The following is a 12,957-nucleotide window of genomic DNA, read 5'->3' on the forward strand; positions in this document are numbered from 1 at the left end:
ATCGTGGGGCGAGTCCCACCTCAGGATTTGCTGGCAAAGGGAGGTGGGTTCAGAATGTAGCAAAGAAGGCTGGGAATCAACCTGGTAGTGCTTCCAACACTCCAACAATGACAGCGGGTAAGTGTGGGAGAGATTTCTGCTCACAATGTGGATGGAAAGAATGTTGGATGACTCCACCATCACTGTCCATAGCTCCAGATTACAATATTGATGTAACAGTGCATGTTCCATAGAATCCCTACAGCACAGAAGGAGGCCATTCAGCCCATCGGGTCTGCACCCGACCATCAAAAGAGCACTCTACCTAGGCCCCACTCCGACCCCCCCGCCCCCCCACCTCCACCCCCACCCCAAGCCCTGTAACCCCGTGCAGTGATCATGTCCAATCAACCTAACCTGCACATCTTTGGACTGTGGGAGGAAACCGGAGCACCCGGAGGAAACCCACATAGATGCAGGGAGAATGTGAAAACTTCAGATAGTCATCAAAGGCCGGAATCAAACCCATGTGAGGCAGCAGTGCTAACCACTATGCCGCCGTGTCATGCCCACACAGACACCCTGAGAAAACTGTGACACCCCACCACCAGATTGTCGGAGGAACGGGTGAACTCACTCAGCTTCTCTTTCCCTGCCCCCACTGCAATCCACACCAAAGACTGCTGAAAAACTGTTTACCTTTGGCCCAGCAACAACAGTGAAAATCAGCAGAGGGCAGTGTGAATGGGTGGATCAGATATAACCATTTCACATAGAGATGCTGGTGGGTGGTTGGAGTGGACTTCTCATTCCCCATGGAATCATTATGTGACCCCCTGCCTCCAACCTAATAATCTGATCAAAACACCTAGTTCCTTCATTTTCAATATTGTTACAACTGATAATAAATGTGTTGAAAACACATTTTTTTTATGTCCCTCTGTTTTTTCTCCCCCATGTTGTTCACAGCAATGTCAAGGAAGTTAATCTTTAATTAATCCGGGCAAAGACCCAGTAGGACAAATGGCCTGCTGCTGTGTTGTAATGTAACTCTCTAATTACTGGAAAATCCAGGGCAATCCTGGAGGTTTGCAGACCTCCTGCTCAGGGAGACACGCATGGCTGATACCATATTAGTTTAAAGACTGTGATGGACTGACATTTGATGAAACTTTTGACATTCAGCTGGTCTCAAATGACCTTTATTGGTCCTCTGAGTTTAATATAAAAAAGATTGCTAATAAAGATACAATGGCTGAGCTTATTTCCATCCTATGGATTTCAGTTGTGGACTTTCTGCATGAATTGCTGAAAAACAAACATGCTGTGAAAACCTTTCATCATGCACGTTTCAGGACAGGCGCATGAATACTGATTGTAAAGGGAAACAACAATTTATACTGCATGAAAAGAGAGTGCTGATTGTTTGGCAAGTGGACTGTGATTGGTAGAGGCATTGCCATGGAGAATGCATGGAACAGTTAACTGCCAAGCTTTTGTTGAAATTTAACAATGCCTTGATCAATCAGAGTTGACCTTCCTGGTTTGAATTTATACAGATTTGTCAGTTAACTGTTCCCTAATAAATTCACCATGGCAACGCATCTACCAGTTAGAGTCCACTTGTTAACCACAACTTCACAACTCTCTTCCCATGCAGTATAAATTGTTGTTCCCTTCTTAATTGGCATTCTTGCATCTGTCCTGATGAGTACAAGAGGAAAAGCGTCAACAGCATGTCTCAGCAATACTCATGTTCTGTACCACCAATCGACTTTCTGAGTCATTAGCATAGAGCTTTTACCTGCTGTTGTTAAGAATGGAACACTTTGGAGCATATTTGTGAAAGAAATGTGTTAACTCTTTCATAGAATCCCTACAGTACAGGAGTCCATCGGGTCTGAAAGAGCATTCTACCTAGGCTCACTTCCCCACCCTATCCCCGTAACCCCACCTCATCTGCACATCTTTGGACATTAAGGGGCAATTTAGCATGGCTAATTCCACCTAATTTGCATATATTTGAACTGTGGAAGGAAACTGGACCACCCGGAGGAAATCCATGCAGACACGGGAGAAGGTGCAAATTCCACACAGTCACTCAAGGCCAGAATTGAATGCGTGTCTCTGGTGCTGTGAGGCAGCAGTGCTGACCACTGTGTCACCTCAACTCTGATTATTCAACATATTCTGCATTTGCAATGTTCTCTAAAGAATCTGCATTTCTGCACTAGTTTTGCATCTATTGCGCATTGACAGCATTCAAGCTGAACAAGGGTGTGCAGTGAGTAAGAAAACCGCAGTCTTGTGAATCTGAAAATATGACTTTCAGTCTCAGTGCGTGATCTATGCACAGGAACTCAGCACATTACTATAGAACAGTGAACATTCAGTACCTGATAGTAACAAATGTCTATGAGCATTCAAGTACTCTATATATTCTGTTAGCCTCAGTCACTGTGTCAGATCCATTTGTACATAGTGTTAATACAGCAATATGTGGCTTGCCTTGTTTCCAAATGTCTATTAAAGTACCCAACGGACTAATAAAGTATACATAGTTCCAGGTCTAAATGCATTGTTGAGTCACTTAATAGTCATAGGTATACCATGTTACTTGCAGTCCCAAATCTATGTACAAGTACTCAATGTCTGTCATCTGATCGGTAAACCTCAGAGAAATCAGCACTCATCTAATTCTGGCCTCTTCAGCTCCCCAATTTTAATTTGTCCATTATTGGTGACCATGTTTTCAGCTGCTTAGGCCCAAAGACCCTGTGAAGTGCATTGGAACGGTTTATTAAGTTAAAAGCATTATATAAATATGAGTTGTTGCTGATTGGCCCAGTACAGAGCACGATATATTTACTGTCAGCGGCGCCAAGTACGTTGTACCAGCTTCAATAGTGTAAATGATATGTTCAGTTCTATTCTCAGTATCATATCCACATGTATCTCATGGATGTGACTGAACTGTATTAAGACAATGCACATGCTGTTAATGTGAGGTTTGCATTTCGCAGTCCAAGAGCTAGATCCAAATCCAGGGTACAACCGAATGCAGGTTGCCTTCAGGTGGCAGAAGCCGTAAAACATGAATCAAGCCCCTTTCTAAAACTTCCAAAACTTCAGTGAAGCATCCTTTTTGCCTAATGCCTGTCAATGCCATCAGAGCCAAACCTGCTGGCACAGGCCATGCATGTGTTGGATTGATCTGTTGTACTTTAATGAGTCCAAGTTCAGAATAAAATGAAACAGTTATACATAGATCCCTTCTTGGTTAAAGCTGGAGACCATTGAGTACTGGAGAACTTTGTTTTTGGCAGGAAACATTTCAAACTTGAAGGAATCTGGATGGGGCAGAGACTCTGCGAAAGGAGAGAATAAACATGCATGAATATACAAGTTCACATTAGCATGAAAGTAGAGCCATCAGGCATTTGAATGGAAATGGACATAGCGCCAAAGAGTCTTTTACATAATTCAAAAGAACAGTGGGGAAGTTGTCCCTGTTACCTGGCCAATATTTATCCCTCAATCAACGTCACACAAAAAAACATAGATGATCTGGAGGGGAACTTTCTGTCCTGACTTTGGTGGGTGGGAAGGGTGGAGGGCGAGGGGGGAATTGCATGGCGGTCCCAAAATGGCTTTTACACTGGCTAGTTTTCCCCGTTCAATTCATTCTTTCTGCCCCACCCACCCTTGCCAGTGACATAACAGGGTCCCTGCCACGCAATGGCTGGAACCCCTTTTTGGATTGGATTTGTTTATTGTCACGTGTACCGAGGTACAGTGAAAAGTATTTTTCTGCGAGCAGCTCAACAGATCATTAAGTACATGAGAAGAAAAGGGAATGAAAGAAAATACATAATAGGGCAACACAACATATACAATGTAACTACATAAGCACTGGCATCGTGATGCAGCCTGATAGGATGCTTTCTATGGTGCATCTGTAAAAGTTGGTAAGAGTCAATGTGGACATGCCGAATTCCCTTAGTTTCCTGAGGAAGTATAGGCACTGTGGTGCTTTCTTGGTGGTAGCGTCGACATGGGTGGATCAGGATAGATTTTTGGAGATGTACACCTCTAGGAATTTGAAACTGCTAACCATCTCCACCTAACCATCTCATTTGAATTAATTTAAATATAATTAGCAGACCTCGCAGCTGGAAAATCGCCCCACGCATGAAGGTCCAGATCCCCCCACTGGTGGGATGATGTCACGCCGCCGGGGTTCTCGACAGGTCTTTACAAATAGGGAATTGGCAACCAGAACCCACTGGGGCACTCAGGTAAGTACAGCCCCAAGGTAGGGGGTGATGCTTGGGCGGTGCTGGTGAGGGAAGGGAGGTTTGGGGTGCGTGAGGATTTCAGTGTCCGCGGGGGGGTTCCATGTCTGTGTATGGGGCGGTGGCGTGAGGGGAGGTCCATATCTGTGAGGAGTAGGGGTTCCCTGGGGGGGGTGGGGGGGGACACCATATCTGTGGGGAGTAGGGGTTCCTGGGGGGGGGGGGGAGAAAGTTGTGTCCATTGGGTGGCGGGTTCCCTGGGGGAGGGTTTCTATGTCCATGGGGGGGGGGGGGGGTCTGAGAGGAGGGGTTATGTGCCTGGGGGGGGGGGGGGGGGGGGGGGGGGCTCCTTTTTTATTCTTTTTACATTGGGGCCCCCATTAACCCACCCGACAGCATGACATTGTGGGACCCACCTCCAAATTTCAGAGGTTTAAATTTCAGCGGGAAAAGCTGGCAGCGCAGCCGGTGGGATAGTCACCGTTTTCCCACTCGTGTTGAAACTGAGAAAATTCCGCCCCTGGTCATTATGACATTGCTGTTTGTGAGAGGTTGAACTGTCAAATTGACTGATGTATTTCCTACATTAAAGCAGTGACTACACTTTAAAAGTACTTCATTGACTGAAAAACACTTTGAGACTATCGGTGGTCATGAAAAGTACTCGATGAATGCAAATCTTTCTTTCTTTACAAAATAGCCAGGCAGCCCAATCATCTCATTGATCCGGAATGGCCTGGTCATTGTGTTCCATTACTGCCTCCACTTGAAGCCTGAATGGCCCTCTTACTTTCAATGACTTAGAAATCTGTCCATTTCTTTTTTGTTTGCTCACTACACGCAGATCCACTTTGTTCAACAGCTTCGTTATGTGACATGTAAATCTTACACATGCGTCAGAGAATCAGAACCATAGGAATTTTGGAGCCTAGGTGTCTGGACTCAATCATGTAGAATGGCCATTTGGGTGAGATACCAGAAGCCTCTTGATACTATTATGGGCAGGGCAGAGATGATAGGGCTGGTTCTCATTTTTTTCCACCTCTCAACTGATCCCAGACAGTGTGTTTTAAAAAGAAAAAAGTGTTTAACCACCCCCCCCCCGCCCCCCGAGCCCTGTAACTGTCAGAGACAGACAAATGACAAGTTTTCTTGTCAGTTTTTAGAAGAAAAGACAAATATATATATATATATATTTTTTAATTTTAGAGTACCCAATTCATTTTTTCCAATTAAGGGGTAATTTAGCGTGGCCAATCCACCTAGCTTGCACATTTTTGGGTTGTGGGGGCGAAACCCACGCAAACAGGGGGAGAATGTGCAAACTCCACACGGACAGTGACCCAGAGCCGGGATCGAACCTGGGACCTCAGCGCCGTGAGGCTGCATTGCTAACCTACTGCGCCACCGTGCTGCCCTTGAAAAGACAAATATTTACTATCCAACAGCTGAATGTATACATAACCACACCCACTCTCACACTCACACAGACACTCACACATTCAAGAAAAGGTTATGATTACAATAAAGATATCATGCACTTAAGTCTTAAGAGTTCAAGAGTTCTTTGTCACTCTTGCTTTTCCCTAGGGTGAAGTTTTGAAATGATACTGGCCTTTGTTGGTCCACTGAAGAAGAGGCTGGATGGTTTTAAAAGATGACTTCTCTGTTGGATATAATTCACAGTAGTTGGTTTCTTTGGTTCCACATCAGTCAAGGTGTGACATTAAAATCTCTGCAATGAAACCTTGCTCTAGTTTCTCAGGTAGAGAGGTCACGGCCAACTCGGCCTATTGATGTTTCTTATCTAACGTGAGATGGGGCGGGATTCTCCGATCCTCCGCCGGGTCGGAGAATCGGCGGGGGGGGGGGGGGGGGGGCGGCGTGAATCCCGCCCCGTCGCTCCAACACCGGCTGCCGAATTCTCCGGCGCCGGGTTTCGGGCGGGGGCGGGGATCGTGCTGCGCCGGTCGGGGGCCATTGGCAGCGGTCCCCCCCCAGCAATTCTCCGCGCCCCGATGGGCTGAGCGGCCACCCGTTTTCGCCCAGTCCCGCCGGCGTGAAATAGACAAGGTCCATACTGGCGGGACCTGTCTTGGAGTGCAGCCTGCGGAGTCTTCGGGGGGGCGCGGGGGGAGATCCGGTCCCGGGGGGTGGGCCCGCAATCCCGCAATCGAGGCCCACCGATCTGCAGGCGGGCCTGTGCCGTGGGGGCACTCTTTCCCACCTCACCGGCCTCTATAAGGCTCCACGATGGCTGGCACGGAGAAGAAACCCCCCATGCGCAGGAAACACGCCAGCGGTTCTGCGCATGCGCCAGAACATGCTGGTGCTCCTGCGCATGCACCAATTCGCGCCGGCTGGCGGTGGCCCTTCGGCGCTGGTTGGCGCAGCGCCAACCCCTCCAGCGCCGTCCTAGTGCGTAGGATTTTGCACCTTCTGGATGGCCCGATGCCGGAGGGGTTCACCCCACTCTTTGGTTTCGGTACGGCCCGCCCCACCGATTGCGGGAGAATCCCGGCCATGGACTGTACAAAGGCTAAAAAATAAGCTCCCTTTGTTCCACTGGTATCAAAACTGTATAAACCTTCATGGAAGTGTGTTATAGGCTAGGGCTCAGAAATTCCATTGTGTATTATGAAGCTCATCTGACCTATAACTTTTATGTTGAATTTGGCTAGGATTAGCACAAGAGCCTTCACTTCCTATGCGCTTTTATAAAGTTTATTATAAGAATGTAGTTAACGTATATACAAAGTTTAGCAATTTGTTATCAATTACAAACATGAAAAAACACACAACAGTAAGGTATGTATATAACTCTTAAGGAAGCCCCCTTAGTAGCTGTTCCAATTCAATACAAAATCCAATAAAACCAAAACCCCTTTCAAGGGCGTGGCCCAGCACACTGTAATCTCACTTGAATGGGACTGGTCCTTTCCCTGTGATTCTGCTCCAGCCCCCAAACAGCAGATTCCAAACTCCTTCCAGAAAGCAACTCTATCTTTAAGGTTACCAAGGCAGTTTGCCACACCCAATGTGCTCTCAGTTCATGGGAACAGCTTTAAAATAAAAACACGGACTCCTCCTGCAGTCCAAACCAACAAACTGAAAATGAAACCAAAACACTAAACCCCCTCTCACCTGACAGCCATAGCCTAGCTCCACCCACAAATGACATCACTGAAGCTGTGCTGCAAGCCATGTGGTCAAACAAAACCTTTCTTAAAGGGACACTTTAATGACAAGTATAACTTTAAGCAACAAACGTACAGGGAATATTCACCGCCAATGCTCCAGATCTCTGTCCTATTCTGGACCTCGGCTCCTCAACGCAGTGACTCACTAGATTGTTTCTGCTGCTTCAGCTCCTGGCTGCAGTCCTTCTCTCCTCTCTCTCCAAAAAGTTTCTCAGACCCAGGGGTTCTGTCAGTCAGTCTGACAAGGTGATGCACTAAGCGTCAAGAACCACAAAGACATGTGAGACTTTAACCATGGCTTTAATACACTACATAGGAAGCTTACCCGACACAGATGACCCCAGACAAAATGGGTCAGGTCTCAGAAGCTGGGTCTTATACCTAACTCCCGGGGGAGTGGCCAAGGCGGAGCTCTCCATGGCCAGGTCAGGTTACATACAGGTGACCGAACCTCTACAGAGCTACAGTACAATACACAGTACAATACACAGGATTACAGGCCACGTTACACACAACTATTATATAACTATGTACAATGCTAGGGAAGCACAGTGGTGTATCACCACATTCACCCCTTGTTTAGAAGGAAGTCCGGGGTGAAAATCTGGAGTAGCAAACACAGTGAACAAACAGGGAGTAACGAACAGAGTCCATCAGGAGGTTCCATGTCGTCAGAGGTCGAGACGAACGATGGGTTTGGTCGATCTCTTTGAACGTCGGAGCTGCGGTGCTGAGGTAGTGTCCAGCGGTATCCGTGCAGTCGGTGGTGCTGGGTCGCGAGGCGGCATGACGTCCCCCACCGCTTCGGCTGGCTCGAGGCGAAACTGCGGGATGACAGCGGCTGGCACGGAGTAGTAACAGGCCGAGGGATCGACGGGAGCAGAGAGGGAGCGGGGTGGAGATTGCGGGACGGGGGCGGCAGGGGCCCCAGAGGGGGCCAGGTCCTTGATGGAGACGGTCTCCTCACGCCTGTCGGGGTACGCTATCGCGTACTGTGGGTTGGCGTGTAGGAGACGGACTCTTTCCACCAGGGGCTCCGCCTTAGATGTCCGCACGTGCTTGCAGAGCAGGACGTCTCCCGGGGACAGGAGCCAGGACGGAAGGGATGTCACGGATGCCGATCTCCTGGAGAAGAGAAACATCCGCTCATGAGGGGTAGCATTCGTTGCAGTACACAAAAGGGACCGGATGGAGTGGAGTGCGGCAGGGAGGGCCTCCTGCCAACGGGAGACTGGTAGGCCTTTGGACTTGAGGGCTAGCAGCACGGCCTTCCAAACTGTCGCGTTCTCCCTCTCCACCTGTCCGTTCCCCCGGGGGTTGTAACTGGTCGTCCTGCTCGAGGCAACGCCCCTGGCGAGCAGGTACCGACGCAGCTCCTCACTCATGAAGGAGGAGCCCCGGTCACTGTGAATGTAATTGGGATAACCGAACAGCATGAAGAGGTCGTGCAACGCTTTGATGACGGTGGCGGAGGTCGTGTCGGGGCAGGGAATGGCGAAGGGGAACCACGAGTACTCGTCGATGACATTGAGGAAGTACGTGTTGCGGTTGTGGGTGGGGAGGGGCCCTTTGAAGTCAATGCTGAGACATTCAAAGGGGCGGGTAGCCTTGATTAGGTGCGCCTTGTCTGGCTTGTAGAATTGCAGCTTGCACTCCCCACAGACTTGGCAGTCCCTAGTCATGGCCTTGACCTCCTCGACTGAGAAGGGCAGGTTGTGGCCCTTGGTGTAGTGGTAGAATCGCCTGACGCCCGGGTGACAGAGGTCATTATGTAGTGCCCGCAGTCGGTCATCCTGTGCGTTGGCACAAGTACTACGGGACAGGGCATCAGGAGGATCATTGAGCTTACCTGGCCGGTATAAGATACTATAATTGTAGGTGGAGAGTTCGATCCTCCACAGTAATATCTTATCATTTTTGATTTTACCTCGTTGTTTGTTGTCGAACATGAACGCAACACACAAGGGTCTCTAGTTCTCCTTCCTTGCTCCTTAGCCACCCTCAGGGGCTTCCAGCTGCTCTAGACACCTGCCACCCTCACAAGTCCTGGATTTGCCCTCGCTGCTTTCTCCCTTGCTTCATGACATCTTGCTCCACTCAGCTTGTCAAGGTCCCTGCTCCCTATGGTAAGGGTCCACAAGGGACAAGAAATTGCCCTGCCCGGTGCTCTCCCCCGCCAACTGTCATGTGACCAGAGCATCTATTCCATTGTCCTCACAGAAGGCTAGGCTATTGTCAAGCAATGGGGTCCGAGTATGACCATTCACATACCATCGTGCTTCTTCACACCCATTCTCTGGATTTCAACTCTGGAGTTGAAAATCTGCAAACAGCATTGTATAACTAGTTTTGTTTCATTTATTTAGAGAAGGGCAGCCATTAACCCCAGGAAACGTGTTTTACATTTTAATAACATCGTCCAGACTTGTCCAGAAGCGAAAATTGGCTCAGGTATTGGCAGGAAAGAAACAATCGCCTGAACTCGCAACTCCATTTTGTTTTAAAGAGAAGGAGGTCATTCTCATTATTTTTTCTAAGTGTGGTGGCAGACGTTTTCAGTGCCGCCATTCCCGCTGGCCAGAATGGTGTGCATCCACATCCGATTCCTTCCTCAACCAATGCCACCCAAACTGATTTGTTGATCATTGATCTTATCTGCTTGTTTGTGGGGCCTTGCTGTGTGCAGATTGACCGCTGTACTTGCACAGTCAACAATCGTGATCACAACTCAAGAGTAATTCATGGGTTGTGGAGCACTTTGGGATAACATGCTATTTGAATGCACTTTCTCATGCATAATGGGCCCATGCTGATTCCCTTGAATACCGGCGTGATCCACAGGCACACATCACAGGGAGAAAGTGAGGCATACCTCAGAAAGAGGGACGGGAGAAATCTGACGGGAACAGACACGGCAACAGAATGCAACAAATGAAGAGGAAGATGAAGACGAGTGAACACATTAAAGACTGTTGTTCACAAAATATGCAAAGACAAAAAAAGATTGTGCAAAACAAAGTGCGTTGTTGCCTGTGATAAATAAATATAATGAATTATAGTCTTTTTTAAAAAATTTTAGCGTACCCAATTCATTTTTTCCAGTTAAGGGGCAGTTTAGCGTGGCCAATCCACCAAGCCTGCACATCTTTGGGTTGTGGGGGCGAAACCCAGGCACACACGGGGAGAATGTGCAAACTCCGCACGGACAGTGACCCAGAGCCGAGATCGAACCTGGGACCTCGGTGCCGTGAGGCAGCAGTGCTACCCACTGCGCCACCATGCTGCCCAATAATGAATTATAGTCACCGACTGCAGTGAGTGTCAGCTTATATTTTGTGCTCAAATGCCTAGAGTGGGGTTTGACCCATCTAACCCAGAGACAAGAGTGTTAATGCTGAAACAAGGTGCTACTCACAGGTGTAAAGCAATATAGAAAATGTTGAAACTCGCCAGAAAGTAATTGCTTCATGGCGAGCATCAAATGCTGAAAGTGACAGATCACCTGTGGTAGGGGACAAGCGTTAGTTGTTAGGATTGATTTCCTGAAGCCTTTGATGAGCCTCTGTCTGTCAACTGATGTGTGGAGTTTCACACGTCGATCGATTTTGAAGCATAGTGCCAATGAATCAAGGAAATTGTGTGACTGGACCATGAGTGAACACTGCTCTGACCTCTGTCTGAATTCATTCCATGAAGTGTTGATAACTGCTTTGAAACTTTGACCTCAATTCAGTTGCGGGCTCGAGGCCAGATGAGAGCCAGTGTTGGAGCCATCTCTTATTTGGAATCACTAAAACTGGTGCACTGCAGATCGTGGTGCAGTAAAACTAAGGGCAAAGTTATGTATTTTCTCAGTACACCTTGGCCTCTTGCGTATCCCTCATTTTAAAAATCTCATTATTGGTGACCACATCTTCAGCTGTTTAGGCCCTTAAGCCTGTCGGCCCGTCCACCTCTCTCCTCCTGTTTAAAACTTACCTGTTCAATAAAGCATTAGGCCACCTAATCTAATGTCTTTTTCTTTCGCTGGGTGCAATTGTTTGGCTGATTTCATGCTTGCGAAGCACCTCAGGACTTAGGAGTTGTTGTTGTATTAGGGTTAGTTGTATTAGGGGCTGGTTAGCACAGCGTCTAAACAGCTGGCTTGTAATGCATAACAAGGCCAGCAGCGCGGGTTCAATTCCCGTACCGGCCTCCCCGAACAGGCGCCGGAATGTGGCGACTAGGGGCTTTTCACAGTAACTTCATTGAAGCCTACTTGTGACAATAAGTGATTATTATTATTACCAACTGTGATTAAGTGTATTCCTGGAGGTTTCATCACATGACCTGACCCCCACTCCAGCCATTGGTCAGCCAACACGCTCATCCCTGCGATGCACTGCCTTCCTACACCAATTGGAAAGCAAAAAGCAAAAGAGAAATGTTCAAAAGAAAAAAACAATTTATTTTCTTAATGTCCTGAAGGTTTTTCTCCAGGGCTGCACACAACAGTGTCCTTGAGATTGGTCTTCTCTTCCTGGAGACTCCAGGCCAATCCTGAAGGGTTAGCAACCGTACGTTGTATTGTATTGGAATCAGAGAGTCTGTCCACTGCTGGAGCAGCCCTGAAAATGTTGAGTGTGCTATTTGCAGGCCAGAGGGAAGTTTCCCAGGATAGCACATACATGTAAAATTACCCTCCCCCACCCAACTTTCTTTTAATTAGAGAACTGCTAGCGTTTATATCACAGGAGTTCATGCAGCCCACCATCCCTGTACTGCACCTTCACTGACCTTCACAGCAAAAATAAACCCCAGTTGCATCTAATAGAGCAGATTTTAAGAAAAATGTATTTTAAAATGTAGCATTTGTTGCTCATCTTTAATTGCCCTTGAACTGTGCATGCTTGCCAGGCCATTTCAGAGAGCAGTAAAGGGTCAACAACATTGCCGTGGACCTCATGTCATATGTAGGTCAGGCCAGGTAAGGATGTTAGATTTCCTTCCCTGAAGGGAACCAGATAGATTTCTACAACGATTGATGCTAATTTCACGGCCGCCATTATTGAGACCAGCTTTCAATTCCAGATGCTTTATTAATTGAATTTAAGCTGGTGGGGGGGGGGGGGGGGGGGGGGGGGGGGGGGGTCAGAACGGGATGCTCAGGGGAGGGGGGGGGGGGGCTCGAGCGTGTTCCCGAGTTAGATCGCTTCTGTCGGATGTTTCCCAGCCCAACGCAATTGCCCAGAGGTACATAGCACCTCTGGCCAATTGCAGGATAAACCCTTACGTGGGAACTTCCTAGAGGGATTCCCCAGCGCATCATTGGGGTACACCCTAAATGTGATGCTGGGAAACCAGGAAGTTATGGAGTGTCTTGTTCTACTGCATTGTGAGATAGTTGTCAGCCAGCAATGTGTAAATAGATTTGTGGAACTGTTGGTGCCTTTCATTGCTTTTCTTGAAGGCAAGATCCTGGGCAGGATTCTCCGAGCCCCGTG

At 48.0% G+C, this 12,957-nt stretch overlaps 1 protein-coding gene across 1 annotated transcript in view; it reads right to left on the bottom strand.

Annotated features, from left to right (window-relative positions):
- Positions 1-1,941: 1,941 nt before the first annotated feature.
- Positions 1,942-12,957, bottom strand: part of LOC140393928 (ras association domain-containing protein 8-like) — a 357,363-nt gene continuing 346,347 nt past the window's right edge. The window contains exon 5 of the mRNA XM_072480569.1: positions 1,942-3,347. Coding sequence (XP_072336670.1) covers positions 3,238-3,347 — 110 coding nt within the window. The 3' untranslated portion in view covers positions 1,942-3,237. The remainder of the gene's footprint in view (positions 3,348-12,957) is intronic.

This window comes from Scyliorhinus torazame, chromosome 17 (genome assembly GCF_047496885.1).
Source record: "Scyliorhinus torazame isolate Kashiwa2021f chromosome 17, sScyTor2.1, whole genome shotgun sequence".
Lineage (NCBI taxonomy): Eukaryota > Metazoa > Chordata > Chondrichthyes > Carcharhiniformes > Scyliorhinidae > Scyliorhinus > Scyliorhinus torazame.